Below are 20,981 nucleotides of genomic sequence, written 5' to 3' on the forward strand. Positions count from 1 at the left end.
ATCTGGGTATATGTTCTGCGTGTTCCCTGATCTGGGTATATGTTCTGCGTGTTCCCTGATCTGGGTGTACATACTTTATACATGTATTATACCGGAATATGTTCTGCGTGTTCCCTGATCTGGGTGTACATACTTTATACATGTATTATACCAGAATATGTTCTGCGTGTTCCCTGATCTGGGTGTACATACTTTATACATGTATTATACCAGTATATGTTCTGCGTGTTCCCTGATCTGGGTATATGTTCTGCGTGTTCTCTGATCTGGGTGTACATACTTTATACATGTATTATACCGGTATATGTTCTGCGTGTTCTCTGATCTGGGTCTACATACTTTATACATGTATTATACCGGTATATGTTCTGCGTGTTCTCTGATCTGGGTGTACATACTTTATACATGTATTATACCGGTATATGTTCTGCGTGTTCTCTGATCTGGGTGTACATACTTTATACATGTATTATACCGGTATATGTTCTGCATGTTCCCTGATCTGGGTGTACATACTTTATACATGTATTATACCAGTATATGTTCTGCATGTTCCTGGTTTTAGGTTATTATAATGGTATACATGGAGAAAATAGTATTATTAACCAATCAAGAATAAGCTTACAAATGCATTTATAACAGGGTTGTCAATAAATGCAAATTAGATGGTAAAATATCAAACATTGGGTCAGGAAGCATTTATTCATTTAACTCTATACCTGGCACCAATTAAATTTAAAAATGGTGAAAAATTGTCGGCTGTCACCTATATGTATGAATGACATCCATGTATCAATGTACTTTAAAAATAAATTAAAAGATAAATATTGATAAATCATCTTAGAACATGAATACAATATAATATTATGTATACAATGTATTTATATTATGTTTTTAAAAATATATCTTAATTCATAGAACTTGTATACAGTATAAAAATAAGTAAATATACAGTATACATGTACATGTATGGGGTTTTAAATAATTGTATTTAATGTATCTTATTTGCTTTAACAGCATTTTCTAAAAATCATATTTTAACTTGTTGATTATTATAAAAGTTATTTATATAAATTTAGTGTACTGATATGTTAATACATGTATAACAATATGATATGTGTACTGGGAAAATTGTAACTTTAATTTACTGATATGTTGGACACATTGGGTTTTTTTATCCTGCAACCACTGTTTCTATTGACAGATTATGGTGACTGATTAAAGCAAAGTCATAAGTGAATACTAGCAGATTATCACTTTGACGTCACTCATATGACGTCACATGCATAGCTACATTACAAAATTGCTCATTTGACCTCTAGGTCATAGTACAATGTGGCTGAAATAGCAGAAATAATAGTTTTTCCCCTTAATTTTTATGGTTTGCTGGATAAAGATAATAACTAGTTAAAGACGTTGGATATCTGCTTTATCCTGTTCAGGCCGAATGAGAAATTCCACTCGGCAGAGCCTCGCGTAATTTCCCATTTTTACCTTCACGTGATAAAGACGTCATTAACTAGTTATTCTCTCTATAATGATGGTCAGAAGAACTGTTTCTTGTATGTTTAGTATAGGGAACATGGAACTTGCTTCTAGAAACCTGCTCCTCGTAGCCGGCAAACAGAGCTAAACGCAGGCTCTTAACTTTAAAATATAATTGAATTTGTTGTAGTCAGTAATCACTGTCAATCCTTTTCCTTGTGGGTATTAGGAAACAAAAACATAAAATAATTATTGCACATTAATATCGGTCAGCCAACAAATCTTTAAATTTATTGTTGGATATTTTGGTAATTTGTTCTCTGTATACATACATGTACATATACCGTGTACATTTATTTGTACAATTGCATTCTTCCTTTACTTTTGTCTGCTTTTTAGTGTTGGTGGGGGTTTTGGGTTGTTGTTTTTTTACCTCATCCCGAATATTAATCTCCATCTGACAAATCATTGACTTTCAATAATTAAGTTTTTAGTTGTATTTTGTTGAGGAACAATGTCATTAGGTATACTAGTAATTAATCAATATGGTGACACAATAAAACATATTGTATTTCTTTAATGAACCAAGTTTTATGTGGGTATTTTCCTTCTGGCCTTATTGCCATTTCTTTTCACCAAGCCTGGAACTGGGGAAAGCTAGCTCTTCATCTGTGGACAATGCCTGGTCTGCTTCTGTCGTGGTGAAAGTCATTACCAGCTTCCTTCAGCATTGATTAATGAGGCTTTCATAGAAGGTGTATTTCTTTGAAGTTATATTTCTTACACTTTTATTGAATGTCACAAGATATTTTTCACCCAGTGACAATTTCATTAGTTGTGGAACACCAGAATTAATGTTTTGGTTCTTGTTGACTATGGTCATGAAGATCTTTTTTGTTTTAAGAAAAAACCCTTATTTTTTTTGCCCTGTATATCCCAATCTTCATAAAATAAAATAAACCCTGAAAACCCTGACCTATTCAATTTTACATAGTTGTTTTGTTGTTATTGTTTGTTTGTTTTTTGTTGTTTTTATTTTGTTTTGTGTTTTGTTTGTTTTTCAGTTTTAATAACAGGAGATTAAGTTTGCGGTTTCCGATATACAGTGAAACTCCTCTAAACCAGACACCTTAGGGACCAAGTACAAAAATCCACTTTTCAGAGGGATCCGGTTTAGAGAGGTTCTCTTCTGTATAGATATTTAAAAAGGGGCCTCGAAAAACATCTGATTTTGAGGGAATTCCAGTTTACAGAGGGTCCGGTTTTGAGAGGTTTCACTGTATATGTATATCTGTTTTTAAGATATTTGTATGGATTGAGGAAGCCATTAATATTTTCAATTATAGAACGATATGCGATTGAAAGAATTTAAAAACACGTTTCATGTGGCAAAAATAAAATAACTTCTCACTGGTACCTGTTGTTTAATTTTTGTTCATCATTAACCAGAATTACCATAACAATATAAACAAAGAATTAAGATAACAATTTAATTTTAATATATTTTTTAAAAACTAAAACATTTTGTCATTAGGTTTTTTCTTCTTTTGCATTCAATGGTTGTAAATTGTTAGCTTTTTCTTTTTGCTCTGAAAGCTGACATTCATTCTAGGCCAACAAAACAAATGAACAATATTTTCTTACAATTTATTTACAAGTATGTCTTGTACATGAAAAATAGGCATATAGATCTTATAAGTATATATGTGTGTACGCATTTGTAAACCCATTTCTTTTCCTGGTCTATGGATTTGTAATAAATTTATAATTTTCAATATAATATTTAGTAATGAATTGAGCTGTTAATATCCAACATGTTTTGGAATATGTTTGTCACTGACCCGTTGCTATGTAGCCTGTATGTGTTTTGGGTGTATATTGTTGTGTGTTTATATGTTGTCAAGTCGATTTCAAGCCCCTTTTGAAACCACTTTCATGGCTTTCTGGCACCCCTGTCTGTTCATTGTGAGTTTGTGAATGCGAGAAATCACCGTGTTTGATCACATATGGCTGTTTATTCAACAGTGATAATAATATATTCTTGTGCTGTGTGCTGCAGCTTCAACAGACCTGTTTGAGATGGTAATTTAATTGAAATGTGCCTGCAGAGTACCTGGTAACAAGCCTAAACATAATAGGTGGTCTTATTTCTATTGAACTAGATGTTTTCCGTCTTTTCAATTTCAAAATACTGGTGTCAGTTTTAGATGAATACGGTATACACTGGTATTCAGTCATGCATACGTTCCTGCCTCAATGTGCTGTTTGTACTGTCTTATTCCATAAAAGTTTGGCAATATCTCTTCAAATGCTTTTACCTTTGACCTTGCAAAACATTATACATACCTGCCTGCTTGCCACTGGTATAACCAAGTTTATTCTTGCTTTAGGCATAATTCTGGTTTGATCATATTTGAAAGTATTTCCAGATATACAAGATAAATTGTTTTAAATTACGTGATGAGTTCGCTGGATCATAATTTTATCAAAATGTTATTCCATAATAGATTCAATCAAAATGCTCATTTATGTAAAAATGTCAATGTTCAGATAGTAAAAAATCAACAAGATTATTTGCATCTTGTTGAGTTAAATATTTTGAAAACAAAGTTTAAATTATGAAATAAATTAAAAAGTCTGATTAAAAATTGAAAATGCCTCTTGGGAACAAGGTGAGCGAGTTGCAGGCACTGAAAGATCGCCGGTCTCGCCAGCGACAAATCCGCGACATTGAGGAACGCATGCTGCTGGATAACCTTGACTCGACGGACGCAGTACTAAAGGGATCACACGTAAGACACAAACACGGCATTGTAAAACTCTCCAAACATCCAGATCTTCGCAAACTACAGATTGACGTGAGGATTATTCTTTTTATTCACTTTGTAATATTTTTAATGTATGCTTTATTACGCTTTATATATATATATAATTGTGTTCTTGAGATGTATTTGTGTCATGTTTTTTAAATATATTGTATTAAAAGTTTAAAGTCCTATTACATGAAAGTAGCAGATAGTCATCACTGTTTTTGCAGTCTTTGAAATTTCTGTTAAGAGTTAATCACTTGTTAAGTGTTGTATTTTAGTATGGGCTGGTTTTTCATGTTACATGTACCGGTATGTGTATTAAATGTATTAATTAAAACACATATTGCCTGGTTAGAGCTGTGTTAATAGTTGAACACCACACTGCATGGTATTTTTTATAATAGATTAACATGTAATAATAAAGAGTGTAATATTTGGTTGCATTATTTATGCAATATGTGTCATGTATATATTAGATAATTAGTATCAATATAATACTTTATGGCATATTTATGTGCATTGTTATTTGTATAGTATGATGCTCTTTTTATTTTTAATTACAATAATACTGGTATACTATATAGTTAATTGGGTATGGTGGAAACCTGTTTCTTGCAGTATGAAAGGTTGCGTGAACGAGAAAGACAGATTGAAGCTGGGTATAATCCGTACCCAACAGCCCGATATTCTAGAAACTCTAGCTCTAGCATGAGTATACACCTTCCTGATGAAGTAAGTTCAACATCTCATATATAGCCCACATTTTCAAAGCTACCTTAGAGCTATGACATCGTAAAACCATCGTACGCTATTACATCACTATGGCATGTTCTGTTGTGATGTCCTAGCCTATGGTGGTTTTAGAATTTTGTACTGCTAAGATAGCTTCAAAAATCTCTAGCATGGTTTGTTATCTGTCCTGCATTTAGTTGATGTAAGCACATCTTGATATAACTGGTACGTATCACCCAGGTTTTAATTAAGTTGTCATTTCTAAAGTAATTTTTCAAGCATCATGCATAGATGGTTGAAGATGGACTAACAAAATCCTGAGCAAAATTAATTGAATTAAATGTAGTTATAATTATAGAGGAAAATTGTATATGCCAAGCATATTTTTCCATGGTAAAGTTCACGGTTAACCACATTCATGTTTAAACTGAATGCAGGGCTGATGTTGATGTTCCTGTGTGTTGTTGTCATTGTATGGATAGTTAAGTGATGTTGCATTTTCAAAATAGAAGTCTGTAGCATCAGAGTTCTATGAACAATATTAATATATAACACTCTTTCTAATACACTCATGTACTTAATTATTTCACTCTGCAAAGTCATGTTAAAAAGTATTATCTCTCTCTGCAAAGTCAAACCTTAGTGGTATAGGGGCATGTTAAAAAGTATTATCTCTCTCTCTGCAAAGTCAAACCTTAGTGGTATAGGGGCATGTTAAAAAGTATTATCTCTCTCTGCAAAGTCAAACCTTAGTGGTATAGGGGCATGTTAAAAAGTATTATCTCTTTCTGCAAAGTCAAACCTTAGTGGTATAGGGGCATGTTAAAAAGTATTATCTCTCTCTGCAAAGTCAAACCTTAGTGGTATAGGGGCATGTTAAAAAGTATTATCTCTCTCTCTGCAAAGTCAAACCTTAGTGGTATAGGGGCATGTTAAAAAGTATTATCTCTCTCTGCAAAGTCAAACCTTAGTGGTATAGGGGCATGTTAAAAAGTATTATCTCTCTCTGCAAAGTCAAACCTTAGTGGTGTAGGGGCATGTTAAAAAGTATTATCTCTCTCTGCAAAGTCAAACCTTAGTGGTATAGGGGCATGTTAAAAAGTATTATCTCTCTCTACAAAGTCAAACCTTAGTGGTATAGGGGCATGTTAAAAAGGTTTATCTCTCTCTGCAAAGTCAAACCTTAGTGGTATAGGGGCATGTTAAAAAGTATTATCTCTCTCTGCAAAGTCAAACCTTAGTGGTATAGGGGCATGTTAAAAAGTATTATCTCTCTCTGCAAAGTCAAACCTTAGTGGTATAGGGGCATGTTAAAAAGTATTATCTCTCTCTCTGCAAAGTCAAACCTTAGAGGTATAGGGGCATGTTAAAAAGTATTATCTCTCTCTGCAAAGTCAAACCTTAGTGGTATAGGGGCATGTTAAAAAGTATTATCTCTCTCTCTGCAAAGTCAAACCTTAGTGGTATAGGGGCATGTTAAAAAGTATTATCTCTCTCTACAAAGTCAAACCTTAGTGGTATAGGGGCATGTTAAAAAGTATTATCTCTCTCTGCAAAGTCAGACCTTAGTGGTATAGGGGCATGTTAAAAAGGTTTATCTCTCTCTCTCTCTGCAAAGTCTATTCTTGTTCCAGAAATACATTTAAATCTAATTTGTTTATTTAGAAATGCAATGTCAGTTCAGTTTAAAGTGCATAAGCATATGTTCTTCGTATCAACCCTAATTTTAAAACATTTTGGAAAATACATTAATTATGATGTGGAAAAAATACACTGAGAAAAAAAAGAAGGTCAAATTAAAATGTGTAATCCCAATGCCTACATATAGGTATATTTACTGTGTTAATTTGAATATTTTAATGTGGATTACTTAGCTAAACCTGAATAAGTAATGTTATTGGGAAGCATATATGTCCATCTATCCCTTTGCAGTGTTGTGAACAGATATAATGTGCAGTGTTGTGTTGTGTTGTGTATGCTAGCTTGCGCTTGCTATGTGTAAGTATAAGCATGTTTAAACATGTCATTTGTCCATTTTTTAATCTTATATATGTTTAGATTAATGGAGACAATATTAACTGAAAATGTATTGTAGTATTTTTTGGTGTTTTCAATTATTGTGAAATCACTTTTATTCACGGTGGTCTAATTTTCATGTAATTTGTGAACTAGTGCAGTCAACAACTTTAGTAATAATGAAAATATAATACAAATTATTTACGACTATACCTTTTCGATCCATGGATTTAATTACCAATATGCAACAAAATGTGTTTTTATATCAAAACCACAAACATCTAAGCCCATGAAAATAAAGTTCTGTTCATGATGTCACTTAATTTATAATAATATGTAATAACATTTATGCATGTGCTTTTAATATTTTGTGTTCAATGTCTTGTATGTTGTTGGTTGTGTTGTATTTCTTGTTTTGTTGTGTTTTGTTTTCTGAAATGAGTTTTGTTGTTGTCAGAATGACTTGTTTTCACTGATTGTGATGCAGCTATATTATTTGTAGTGGACAGTGAAACAATGTGCATACTTCATTCTAGTTCATCATTGTGTCCTGTGATGAATATTAACAATGAATTATGGTTGGCTTGAATAGTGTGTTAATATCACTTTCTATTATCTTAATATTTTTAATGCACAATCCTCTTGATATACATTTATTTCACACTGGTAAACAATGTTTTGTAAGTTCAGTTTATTTATTTTTGTTTATTTCTTCTTGTCTATTGTCACATGTTGGTGTTAAATGGTTTTAGTAATATAGAATGCAATTTACATTATAAAACATTGTTTCCAAAATGTTCTCTTTTTTCTTTCTTTTTTCTTTTTGTTGTTATTGCAATTTTCTATTTTATGTCAATTGATTTAAGAGCACTCATCATTTGTTGGTACTTATCACTGATTTTGATTGAATTTTTTTTTTCTGTCTTATTAATTATGACTAATTTTTTGTGTTTTAATTTTTAGCATGACATTCCCAAATATAACCCCAGTGCTGACCCAAAGTTAGCACAGCTGGCCGAGAGTCATGGCCGACAGATGGAGATGCTGCAAGGTCGCAACAGAGACCTTGAAAGACAGAGAGAAGGTCAGTGCATTTCTGTGGTTGTTCAAACCTTTCTATAGAGAGTGGGTTAGAGTGTTTTTACATGCACATTCAGAGCAAGCTGTTGTAGTGCATGCCTGTCATGGGCACATGTGCTGGCCTTGGTGGGCTCCTCTATCCAGGAAAGGAAATGGGTTGGGTTTGGGGTTGGTGGGAGAGGGGACTGCCCACAATGGCAGGTGCAAGAGAGCACCAGCAGCCTGCACAGGGTTGGTGTCAGGCGGGGGGTAGTTTTGTTGGTATGGAATTTGAAAGTCCCATAGGATTAAGCCAAAAAGAAAGGTTGCGCAGTTTCAATGAAGGAATTGGGTGCCTTTTTTAACAGTTTCAATGAAGGAATTTGGGTGCCTTTTTTAACGGTTTCAATGAAGGAATTTGGGTGCCTTTTTTAACAGTTTCAATGAAGGAATTTGGGTGCCTTTTTTAACAGTCTGCCGAAAAATAAAGGGGAGTTACATGTACGTATAATTGTGAACTACAAAGAGCACCCAAGTTATTGGCTTTATATGCTGGAATTCCCTTAAAATCGAGTATTTTTCATCCTCCCATGATGGGGCAGGACGTAGTTCAGTGCTACAATGCTCGCCTGATACGCAACCAATCTAAGATCAATTCCCAGTAGTGGGTCCATTGGGCTGTTTCTCGTTCCAGCCAGTGCTCCACAACTGGTATAACAAAAGCTGTGGTATGTACTATCCTCCCTGTGGGATGGTGCATATAAAAGATCGCTTGCTACTAATAGAAAAGAATAGCCCATGAAGTGGCGACAGCGGGTTTCCTCTCTTAATATCTTTGTGGTACTCAACCATAAGTCTGATGCCATAAATAAAATGTATTGAGTGCGTTGTTAAATAAAACATTTCCTTCCTTCCTTCCTTCCATTTCTCCCATGGTTTACCGATTACTTAATGTTACAGACCTCGCTGTGTACAAACACTGAAGGTGTTATCAATTGCTCATGTAGTTTAAATTACTGGGAGCCAATTAAGATGTTGCCATATTGATACCATATACATTCACATGCTTTGAGGTAAAAATTACTCTCTTTAAATTCATCTCAGGGGAGTGATGCATGGGAATGTGAAATTTATAGCATTTCTTACAAAGCGAGGTTTGGTGTTACCATTCACCCCTACCCCCAAACCAAAACATCAAACCAATACTCTAACCCCAATATACTGGTTAGTAATATTCAATGTGTATTTCACCTGAAAATTGAACAGTAAAGTAACAGAGTATATAACTGTACTTCATTTACATGGACATGCACATGCCCAGTGGCACCTCAGAATTTATTTATTTTTTAAGGCTATTTGTCATTTAACCTATACATGTAATTATAAGTATTGTGAGTGGCCTTTTAATATTAATTTACTAACATTGTGTTTCAGAAATCCGCCGGAGGCTGGAAGAGCTGGGCAAGCGACCGCTGAAGGGTGATGACCAAACGGCCGCGTTGTTGCAGGAACTCCGAGACCAGGAGGCCAGGAACCAAAGACTGCTGGATGAACTCAAGAGACAGCTGATGGCAGCTAAACAACCGATCAACATCATGTTAGTACCTTCTTTTCAAGTATATTAACCAATGAATGCTGTTGTACCATTTTTATAAATTTCAGTGATAATGAGATTCAATTTTTTATCTAAAATATTTATGTTACCACAGTAACAGATAATGGATATTTCCATATTAGCTCATTTGGTAGAGTGCTGGATCAACTTACACTAAGAGTTTGTTGTTCAAACTCGTCAGTGGACTTTGATGTATCTGTAATATCCATGTAGCTGTAGATAACTTTAACAGTGTGTATGAACTTTAATTGGATTAAAGCACAGAAAACAATTTAAACTGAACAAATGAACAGTTTTATATATACATGCAATACACAAGTATCATTTGTTATTGCATTTCTTGTATTTTAGTGAACAAACACAAGAGAAACAAAGCAAGCAGTTTATATATCCTATGGTTTATGGAGGTTCTCTCGTACAGGAAATCAGGTGAGTCCAGATCTTTCTCAGATAATTTCTTGGATGTTCATTAAAGGTGCTGTATCATTATTACATGTCCAATATATATATATATAGATATAGATATTTATCATATAATATCTTACATTTTCAGTGCAATCAAAGTATGTAATATTTTTCAGACCACATACTTTAAGAATTTGATAACTTTGCAAATTAGATGTAAATTAGTCAAGTTCTCAGCACTAGGTTTATTGACATTTAAGCAAACGTACTTGGGTGACACTCCATGACTGACGTATGCATTCATAGTCGTCAAATAAAAACATTTTAATGGTAATTTAACACTAAAAGCTGTCCAGCATTCAGAAAACAAAAAACGTTAGGCATAACTTTATTTTGATGTAAGGACATCCAAAATGACGTCATTCAAGTTTGACGTCATTTCCATTCAAAAATACACCGCGCCACATATTTTTACGTCATTTGAATATCTAGTAATGGCGGACTGGAATTAGTTGCGTGTACAGTTTACAAAAACACGTTGTATTAAGCTTGAGCTTATATGATAAAGAGATTATTACCCTCGTGTATTTCGGTATCGTCAATATCATATATTAGGAAAAAAATAATGTATTATGCTCACTAGAGGCTCGTATAATACAATTTTTATTCCTAATATATGATATTGACGATACCGAAAAACATTCTGGTAATAACCTCTATATATTTACATTTATTTGTAATACATAACTACAAAATAATTAATCTTTTTATAAATAGCTCAGGAATATCGAAACTGTAATGTTCTTGTTCACTGAAACAAGTCAGTAAATAAATTTAGCCGAAAGCTTCTGTTACTCTTCTTTGCAATAGCAGCTTTAACATTTTGCTTCATATTGCTGAAAGGTGTGAAATGGATTGATGTTGAATTGTCAGAGATTCTTCTCAATCAGTAGACCAGCAGTCTGCAATCCATATGAACAAAACAAAAGAAATGTTAAGAGACCACTGGGGTGTATATACAATGAAACCCCTTTAGAGAGATTTTGTTCTGTTCAGTTTTGAGGGAAATCCGGTTTAATTATTAAAACGTGGTAGAATATTTCACTGAAGACTAATACAGTATTACCCAGGTGAAGCCTATAGTTGATTTGCAATTGTTCTTGCTTTTTCTCATGTAGAAATATATAATTAATAGCACATTTATCACAGCATTTCAGTATTTGAGTAAGTAAAACAAAATTAAAATCATATCTGCCACTCAAAGGTAATAACTAGAAAACAATAAGCCTTGAATGGTTACTTGATGAATGTAAGTAAACGCTGATGTTAAAGTGTTTGTGTTGTTTACTGTGCAGTGCAATCCGGATGGCCTACATTCAGAATGGCGGCAATGACCCGGAGGTTCTGTCCCAGCTCGCACAGATGCTGGCCGAGGCACAGGCTCTCGAGAACCAGCTACGCAACCCGCCACCCAGGAAAGTCAAAGGTAAGGAATGTAGGAAATACAACCAGAATGATGGATATAGATGGATAGCCATGGATGGATGGATGGATGGATGGATGGATTAATGGGTTTCAGTGGCTGGGTGGATGGGTGATTGGATGGATGGATATTTGGGTGAATGGATGGATGGATTTGGATGGCTGGGTTTGGGTGCATGGATGGCTGGGTTTGGGTGCATGGATGGTTGGGTTGAGAGGGTGGATGGATGGGTGGTTTGAGAAGGTGGATGGATGGTAGATGAATGGGTGGGTTGATTCGATGTGTGGGTTTAGGTGATGTGTGGGTATTTGGGTTAGTAGGTGGGTGGGTGGGTGATTTAGTAGGGTTTTGCTGAGTGAGTTGGGGGGGAATTGGGTTGGTAGTTTATGGATCAATCAAACTGTTTTATAGTCATTATAATTGTTCTTGTTTTGTAACTAATGAGTTAAAATAAAAAATGTTGTGTAATTTTTTAGAAAAACAAACCGATTTCTCACAAAACATATGGACCCTGGAAATGGAAAACGAGCGCCTGCAACGAGAACTCATGTTTCTACAAGAACAGAATCTGCTAGCGAGGACTCGTCGAAAAGATGAACGGGAAGGTAGGACTGACTTGATGTACCCTAGATATCGGAGCATGTTATTTCCCGTGTATCGGTCTCGCTACACATCCGGTCTAGACTCCAAATACCTGCCTTACGACATTGACATGACGGGCAAGACATTTAGTCACTTTTCCACTCTAAACCGACCACTGTCAGCTCTTGTTCCTGGTGCCTACTCAAATTTGCCGTCTGCCAGACATCACTCTGGGGTGACTCCCTATCTGAAGACTTCTCTGGGCAATTCAGCACTTCTAGCTTCTAGGTATTACCCTACTGTGACTCCTTTCTATTCTTCTGCTATAGGTCAGTCAGACTTTAACTTCAAACCCAACATGTCCTCCACCTCCAGATACAGTCCCATTCCCACATCTTATCGGGGCAGCAAGCCATATCAATCTGACCTTGATAAGGATCTTCTAGCAAATCTACAGCATGATAACCTGACTGCTGTAACAGTAGAAAAACCTCCAACCCAGGATGTTCCACTAACTGGGGTGAGTAAGGGTGAGCCGGTAGAGAGGTTGGATTTAAGTGAGTTTAACACACCAAAGCCTGAACCACCTCCTAAAAGTTTTCCAGTCTTTGACTCTGACAGGTTAGAAAGAGAGCGAAGAGTCAACTTTGTTGATTATGACAGTAAATATGGAGGGTATGAGCCTGAACAAATTTATCGACCAATTCCCACTTTGAAGATTGAGGAAATAGTTGATGAAAAGCAGGGTTCTAAAGGAGACAAGTCTGAGAAATCTCCTCAGAAATCAGAGAAATCTCCTAAAAACTCTCCTGAGAAGCCTGTTGAGGAATCTCCAAAAAAATCTCCACGATTTTCATTTTTCTCTAAAAGTTCTAGCAAGAAAGCTGAAGTACCTAAGACAGAACCAATAAAAAACTCTCCCTCAAATAATAACCCTTTAAAGACATCATCACTTAGTCCAAGTTTTGAGCCCCATGTAGCATCAAGTCCTAAGCCAATACTGAAATCAGGCAAAACTCCCAGTCCAAGTCCTTACCCACCAGGAAACTCTCTCACTCCAGACAGTAGAAAGTCGATGAGGTCAAGTTTGTCTGCCACTCAGCTTCACACCTTAAGACCATCACAGTCAGCTAGCAAACTTAGCCCTGTTGTCGAGGAGATAACTCCCAGAAATGGAGCCACCAGTACTAACAAGTAGGGATTTCACGTCTGCTTTGACTCAATGTCAAGATCAGTTTGTATGTTATTCAGAAAACAAAAAATATTATAAAACACCCATGTTATTCAGAAAAAGCTGTTACAAAGCTTGCTGGTTATCAGAAAGAAAATTGTTATGAAGAACTTCTGTTATTAAAAAAAGCTCTTAGGAAACTCTCGTTGGTGGCAGTTTAATCAGCATAGGTGCCCAAGACCATCTTGACTTTTTCTTTCTGTTGTCTCATTTTAAGACTGGTTTTGACATTACCAATGTTCGACTTTCATATTTGTTCCACTCTTATGTTGGTTGCAGTTTAGCAAAATATATTGACTTGGCAGGTTTATTGGTGAAAAAACCCATTTCAGTTGGTGTTTACTAGATTCTGGGTTGGTTAGTATTTTTAGTGAGTTTAACATTCTGTGAATGTTAGGAAATACTTTTATGATTGTGTAATCAAACACTATATTTTTCCTATTAATTCTTTACTTTACTTGCTATAACGTAACAGTTATTATCAGTGATTGTATATTCATTGTTTTGTGTTGTTATTGTAAAGTACAATAGAAGCTGTCTTTAAAATTAACAGCATTGTAAAATAAATACAGTCAAACATGATTATCTCACTGCTGAGGAGACCAAATCTAACTGCTCAAGATATTGGTGGATTGAGATAAACATGGTCTATTTTTGTGTAACTTTTGCCAGGGGACCATTTCTCTATCTAGAAAGTACTTGGGTTAATGAGATAACAGTGGAAATGACAATGTTTGACTGTACTCTGTTATATAATTGTTACCATTTCAAAAGTCTAATTTGCCAGCACAAAAATTACACCATGTTTTTATTTATTTATTATTATTTCATTTATCCATGAACATCTTTAAAGTGACTATAAGAAATATTTGTGAAGTTGATCTATATAATATTTATTACTGCATGATTTGACCAAAAAAAATTGTGTTTTATGGAAGATGTTTGCAGAACTTAGTTCATTTCATCACCAATCCTTCTCTTTCATTCAGTTCTACTTCTAGCTATAGAATGTTCACAATTTCTTTTTTTAAACTAAAAATGCTGCACTAAACAAAGTACACAATACTGTTACTAATACACTAACCTATAGTCTGTTGGTACACCGAATTATGAACTGTCAAACCTGTGTCAACAAGCCACCCAATGTAGTATTAAAGTTTGTACCAGATTAAATTATTTAAAACAGATAACATCATCTTAAATTGGTGAATTTGTTCAAGATTAAATAATTTGGGAGAATCGTATGGTGGCATGTTAAGACAAGTGGTTGCTTTATAGAGGTGACCATTTGAGCAGGTTTGACAGTACATATGTCTCTCTGTCTACTTTACTTGTATTTTTCAGCAGTTGCTTCATCCAAGTATAAAATTCATTGATAGTGTTCACTTAATCCTTTAGCCAGTGTAAATATCATCAGTCCAACTTAATACATCTTAAATATTTGGTTTATGCATCTATTACATTGTTAGGTTTATTTACCTTTTTAAAGTTAGGAATTTAAAGGTGTTTATTGAAAACAACATGCTATTTCTATTCTAAACTACATTTAGCACTTCAAACACTTGCAAAAATTGTCACTACCCTAAGTTTATTATTATGAATGGAATAGAATATAAAGGTTAGGTAGGAATACATGCAATGATTTGATAAAAAAAATTAAACTTATTATATTTGGGGTTTGAGATAAGGTGTTAATGGTCTTCAGTGTTTATCATGATAAATCTTTTCATTGATATTTTGAAACATCTTCACAGAAAGTGAAATAAATTCATTAGCACATAATGTTCTGTATATCTGGCACATACTAATAAATTTCTCTGTTTTCAAAGAACTCAGCTTCTCACAACATTAAAAATAAAAGCATATTTCTTTACAAATTTAACATTTAATTACTGTATGTGCAAATACAAGTACGAATGTGTGTGTCAAGGTTTCATTTTACTTATTAATCATAGATATCATTCTAACTCATAACCATACATTGTACATATAGTTCTTATTGTTAGGTAAGGATTTTATTCATCAACTATAGCACTTTCATATTATAAAATTAAGCACGTTAGAAAAATTTTGAGCACTTTTTAACAGTTTTTAAATTAAACAAGTAATTTCAGTTTGTGTTATTACTGAAAAACATTTTACTACATGTTTCATTTTATTAATATAAAAATACCAAATTTGCTTCTTTTGATGCTCACATCTGTTAAAAATTATATTTAAAATAAAGATAATAATAGTCATTAGTAACATTTATAGCCTTCTATTAGAAATTCTATGGTGTGCTTTATAATTTAATATTTGATACTTGATTTTTAATGGTTACTGGGATGGGGGGGTAAAGCAAGTTTTAAAAAAACCCATTCCTGAAGATTATGATTGGAATAAAATGGGACTACACAGTTCTTGATGATCTTTCACCAATAGTTTTACTGAAATCAAGTTTATAATCTCAGATCAGTTTTAGATCAATGATTGCCTTTTCAAAATAATTCGATATATGTGATACATGTAACATTGAATCTTAAATCTATTTACAATGTATACATGAGATAGTGAATTTCCAGTAATTATTTTTGAAGGCAGCAGCCTTATAATTAAAAAAAGAGTTAAATATGTTTATAAAAGAATGCAAATTTAAATGAACACAAATGTATCTACATTTAAAAAAATAATAATAATAAGTTGTAAATGTAGTAAAACAAAAAATTCAAGTAGATTGCACAAATTTACATGATTATGTTCTCTAAATAATTTACACCATTATTTTTTTTAAATAATTTACATAATTATGTTCCCTAAATAATTTACATAATTATGTTCCCTAAAAATTTACATAATTATTTTCCCTAAATAATTTACATAATTATGTTCTATTTAAAGTAATAATTTTTATACCACAACATTTACATTAATAATCAATTCGTCAAATATTATTCTTATGAAATTTGCATCAAACATTTTACAAAGACATGGGCAGCTTGGGAGACAAAATTGGTATTGATAGGATATTTTTCTTGAGAACAAAGTGGCTTAGCAAGATGTCTATGTTTTGCAGGTGTTACTAAAAGCACACAGCACATCCATGTGCATAATTACGGTGATCAGACGGCTAGATATGGTGTTTCTTCAACGTGTCGTCTCTGTCAAGATTATTATAGCCATCTCTCTCTTATGTAACCATTATTATAACAGTTACTGAAAATGTTGATCATGCCTTCAATAAGTATGTTAAACAGTCAGCTTTATTACTATGCTAATTCTAGGCATGATGCATAACGATGGTGGACTGAAAACCCCCAACTATGACCAATAATAAAGAAGACAAGTATTTAAAAGAAAAGAATCAACTTTAATAAATAATGTATGTTTATGTTATTAATCTGATGATATATGTATGCATTAATCACATCATTGTATAAAATTAAAAATTCAGTCTATAAAATACTATTAATATATTGCTAATATTACAAAAAGTGTTATCTGAATTAATTACATCTTTCACAGTGTTAATTGGGTCATAGTTGAATTAACTTGAAATAATGGGTTGTTTTTTTTTTTTTAAAAGAACAAACACCAGAAAAACAAAAATGGTATTAACAATAAAATGTTTTTAATAACAACATATTTTGATACTTTATTAAAGTTGAAATAAATGTGTAATTTATGACCTTCAATAACAACAATTATTTGGTTTATATATATATATACCTCAAACAAACTGGCTGTGGAAGCTAAAATACATGTAATATGTTTTTGTGATTTAAATATTATGTTAATTGCAAAACCTGCTTCACAATTCATATCATGATATTCTATGTCTGATTATCACTAAAACCTCTGTAGAAGCTTATAGATTTCACAAATACTTTTTTCCACAGCCTCTTAATAACTTCTAACCATAGAAATTAAAAACTACTCTGCAAAGATCTGTCAGTTAAAAATTATGAAAATATTATTGATTAATATTTTAAAATAATTTAATGTGATAAAAAAAAATCAAGTGTATTTTAAAGTACTGAATATGTCTGTTAATAATGAATTAATAAAATTTAAAGCATATAATGTGCTATGAGCAAACATTACAAACAAGTGTATGTAACCTATTATGTAGTTCAAATTGACTGAAATGATGTGTTATCAGGAGCAGATTTAGGCTATCCTTATTTTTTGGTCAAGTCTTGACATTTGTTTTCAAAATGTTCAAAATCAGAACCTCCAAAAAGATCCATTTTGGAAGCTACGATTATTTGCCTCTGACAAAGCAAATGACCTTTAAACGTTTTTAATACAGCTTTACAGTGTTATATAAAATTGTGACATGATTATGGGTCTCCTACTTTTTAAAAATCCTACATCTGTACCTGGTTAACACTATATATTCATTTCCTTATCTTATTCTTTGACTAAAATGTGTAATTCCACAAATATATTATCAAATTGTTCTGTGGTTTTCATGGTTATTTTCCTATGTAAAATGTGTATTGTTCTCTTACAATGTTTCTTCTCAGTCTAAAAGGAAATTTTTTAAATTTAATATTCTTAAATCTTTAACTTCATATTTAAATATATGATATATAATTATAAAGTAGACAAATTATACATTTAGAAGTACATCCTGGGTAAAAGCAAATGGCTAGACTGGAAATATATGATATTCTAAGATGTTTTTAAAGCAGCAAATAACCTGGATTCGAACAAAACTACAGAAATATATGATATTCTAAGATGTTTTTAAAGAAGCAAATAACCTGGATTCGAACAAAACTACAGAAATATATGATATTCTAAGATGTTTTTAAAGCAGCAAATAACCTGGATTCGAACAAAACTACAGAAATAACAAAAAACATTAAAGGTTAATTGTATGACTGTCAAAATCCCTATTGGACTTTGTTAAAATGTCTTTAGATTTTGTCAAAATATCTCTTGGACTTTGTCTTTGTAGAAACATGTTTCAACTTGTTTATCAGTTTATCATTTAATCTGACTGAACCATTTGTTTTCTAAAATGTATTTGAAAGGAAATAACTATATGATATGACTGAGAAGAAACTATTTCTTTAATTAAACTGAGCACTATTTACAATGCTAAAACTTAGTGCTAAAATTATCTTTGTACATCTTCACATATTTTAAATCCACATTATTGTTTTACTAGTCATATTGTAAAGTGTAGTTATGTGCTATGAAAACATGTTTACTGGTGCAAAGTAATAATTATTCATATTAGTAAATGTAAGAGTCTATAATACATTAATGAATAATACAAATGCATCTATTAAACAAGGTTTGTGTACTGTTAGGAATAATTTCATATTTTAAATGCACTTTTTTATTTGCAGATTTCAATCTTAACAATTATTTATGTATACATGTAGTCTTGTCAAAAACAGTTTTGAAAATTATACTCTTTTTTTAAATTTAATAAGAACGGTTTTGCTTTTAATTTTATTGCATACATGTATTTGCAAATTTATACTGTTCTTACATTTCATTAATTTACAAACAAAGCTGAATACTAGTAGTTAACTATGTTAGCCTGAGGGCATAATATCAACTTAAGTTATTCAAAATGGATGTATTATAGACTCGATAGAAACCAATTTCTGTGATCTTTACAATTGTTAGATGTTTTCTCTTTACGATTACTCTTGTTGGACAGCTAGCACATGTAAATCAATCTGTGTAAACCAAATCTTCATCATTTTTCAATAAATTATTAATTAAAATTAATCTTATTTTGTTTTCTGTTTTAAATGATCAAACATGCTTTGAGTTCTTCAGCTGTACCAAAAGTAATCACAAATAAAGAGAAATTAGTCTGACATGTTTTGAAAAAAAGGAGAATGATTTATTTTATTAGGATTTATTTATTTTGACTCTACGTTTTTGGCAAATTTGTAAATAGTGCTCAGTCTAATTTATTACTAACTGCTTCTAATTCTCTGTGTTGTGATTACTTTGTTACTGTTCAAACATCTTCTGTAACTCAAAGCATTTTCTTCTACAGGTTATAATTGTGCATCGTACATTAAAGTCAGTTTTAAACGATATTTATTCCATCTTTGAAGGTGGAAGGAATGGTTTAAAGCCTATATGCACAGAGGTGGATGCAGGCTTTTTCCAGGAAGTGGGTGAAGTGTTTAACAAAAGCACCTACTGTATTCAAGCAGAGGTGCAACATTTTAGAAAGGAAACCTACAATATTCAGCAGTACATCCCTCACTCCCCCCAAGAGACCAAGTTGATGAGGATTCACATGTCCCCCATTAATCACACATACACAAATTCATTGTATTAATCTGCTACAAACTGGATTTGTGGGAGCACTACAAAATATTAGGGTGTGTGTGCACCCCCAACACCTTAACTAAGGATCTGGCCTGATACATAATATTATTTGCCATGTGCATAGACAAGACATACATGTATGTCATCTGTGAACTTGTGAAATGTACAAATGTAGCTCAGTTGGTCCTATACTGTGCATGTTTCTGTATATATCCAATTATTATGGGTTATGTAGAACGACCACACATAGGCCATGAGCTAAATACATGTAGGGATTCAAAGCAACATTGGTCTCAAATAGTGCCATAATATTCTGGAACAGAAGTTGTTTAATCAGGGTTGTAATATTCAAGGAGTCTGAAGACTTTCAACGTGTTATGGTACACAGTTAGAGGCTATCTGCTGATTAATTAAATGAATGTCTTTAATGTACTTGTACTTGGATGGAATCAGTGGACTTGGCCTTGACAGCTATTGGGTGTATACACACGACAGGTGCCATCACCTTTGTAAACACGTTTTATCCTCAGTATATATAATGGATGTATGTCATCACAACTGTTTAAATGTCCAGTGAGCTGTGTCCTGTGTCTGTTTAGATTTGTTAACCCAGTCATGGCAGTGGCTGTCCCACATATGAAGTAGGAAAGGTGTGTTGTCCTGAGTAATGGCAGTCCTCCTATAGATGGAACATCTCACAGTTGATTGATGGGGGGCTGTCATGACATTATCAAAACATCATATTCACTCTGCTTTGTGCAGAAATATGATTTTGAAAGTGTTTATAGTTTTGTCATTTGCATTTGTTCCTATCGAACGAGAAATCTTTATATCTCCTCTACCACAGACAGGATAGGAAATAAAATATATGATGGCTTTTCATATACCACAACCACTGTGCATGATGTGCAGTTAAATCTGCTATTCATTTTTTTTTTTTTTTTTATAGATTTTTACACGTATTATGGTATGGCATTGTCCATCTTTCCGTCCGTATGTACGTCCATCTGTTAACTTTTTCTTGTCCGGACCATATCTTGCATACAGATGCATACAGGACCATCAAACCTCACACGTAGGAACAACTTGGGATGGTGGTTGATGCAAAACAAACTGTTCATCCATCCCATTGCAAACATTTAACATAATTAGAATTGAATCATACCCGTAACATATTAATTAATATAGATACGGTTTTCCATCAAACTCCTGATGGGCATATCATGTACCTCACCGAGACTCTTAGGTCAGATCAGAGAGTTTAACGTGCAC

The 20,981-nt window shown here is 33.0% G+C and overlaps 1 protein-coding gene across 4 annotated transcripts in view; it reads left to right on the top strand.

Moving 5' to 3' along the window:
* LOC121374151 overlaps positions 1 to 20,981 on the top strand; it is a 75,752-nt gene that overhangs the window by 11,788 nt on the left and 42,983 nt on the right. For 3 of the 4 annotated variants that reach the window (XM_041501116.1, XM_041501117.1, XM_041501118.1), the window contains exons 1-7: positions 1,367 to 4,343; positions 4,914 to 5,027; positions 8,007 to 8,127; positions 9,537 to 9,699; positions 10,069 to 10,146; positions 11,478 to 11,608; positions 12,082 to 12,210. In XM_041501116.1, coding sequence (XP_041357050.1) covers positions 4,140 to 4,343; positions 4,914 to 5,027; positions 8,007 to 8,127; positions 9,537 to 9,699; positions 10,069 to 10,146; positions 11,478 to 11,608; positions 12,082 to 12,210 — 940 coding nt within the window. In that variant the 5' untranslated portion in view covers positions 1,367 to 4,139. Of the gene's footprint in view, positions 1 to 1,366; positions 4,344 to 4,913; positions 5,028 to 8,006; positions 8,128 to 9,536; positions 9,700 to 10,068; positions 10,147 to 11,477; positions 11,609 to 12,081; positions 12,211 to 20,981 lie in introns of those variants that run through there. The other variant, XM_041501119.1, reaches the window with a different exon arrangement.

This window comes from Gigantopelta aegis, chromosome 6, assembly GCF_016097555.1.
Source record: "Gigantopelta aegis isolate Gae_Host chromosome 6, Gae_host_genome, whole genome shotgun sequence".
Taxonomy (NCBI): domain Eukaryota; kingdom Metazoa; phylum Mollusca; class Gastropoda; order Neomphalida; family Peltospiridae; genus Gigantopelta; species Gigantopelta aegis.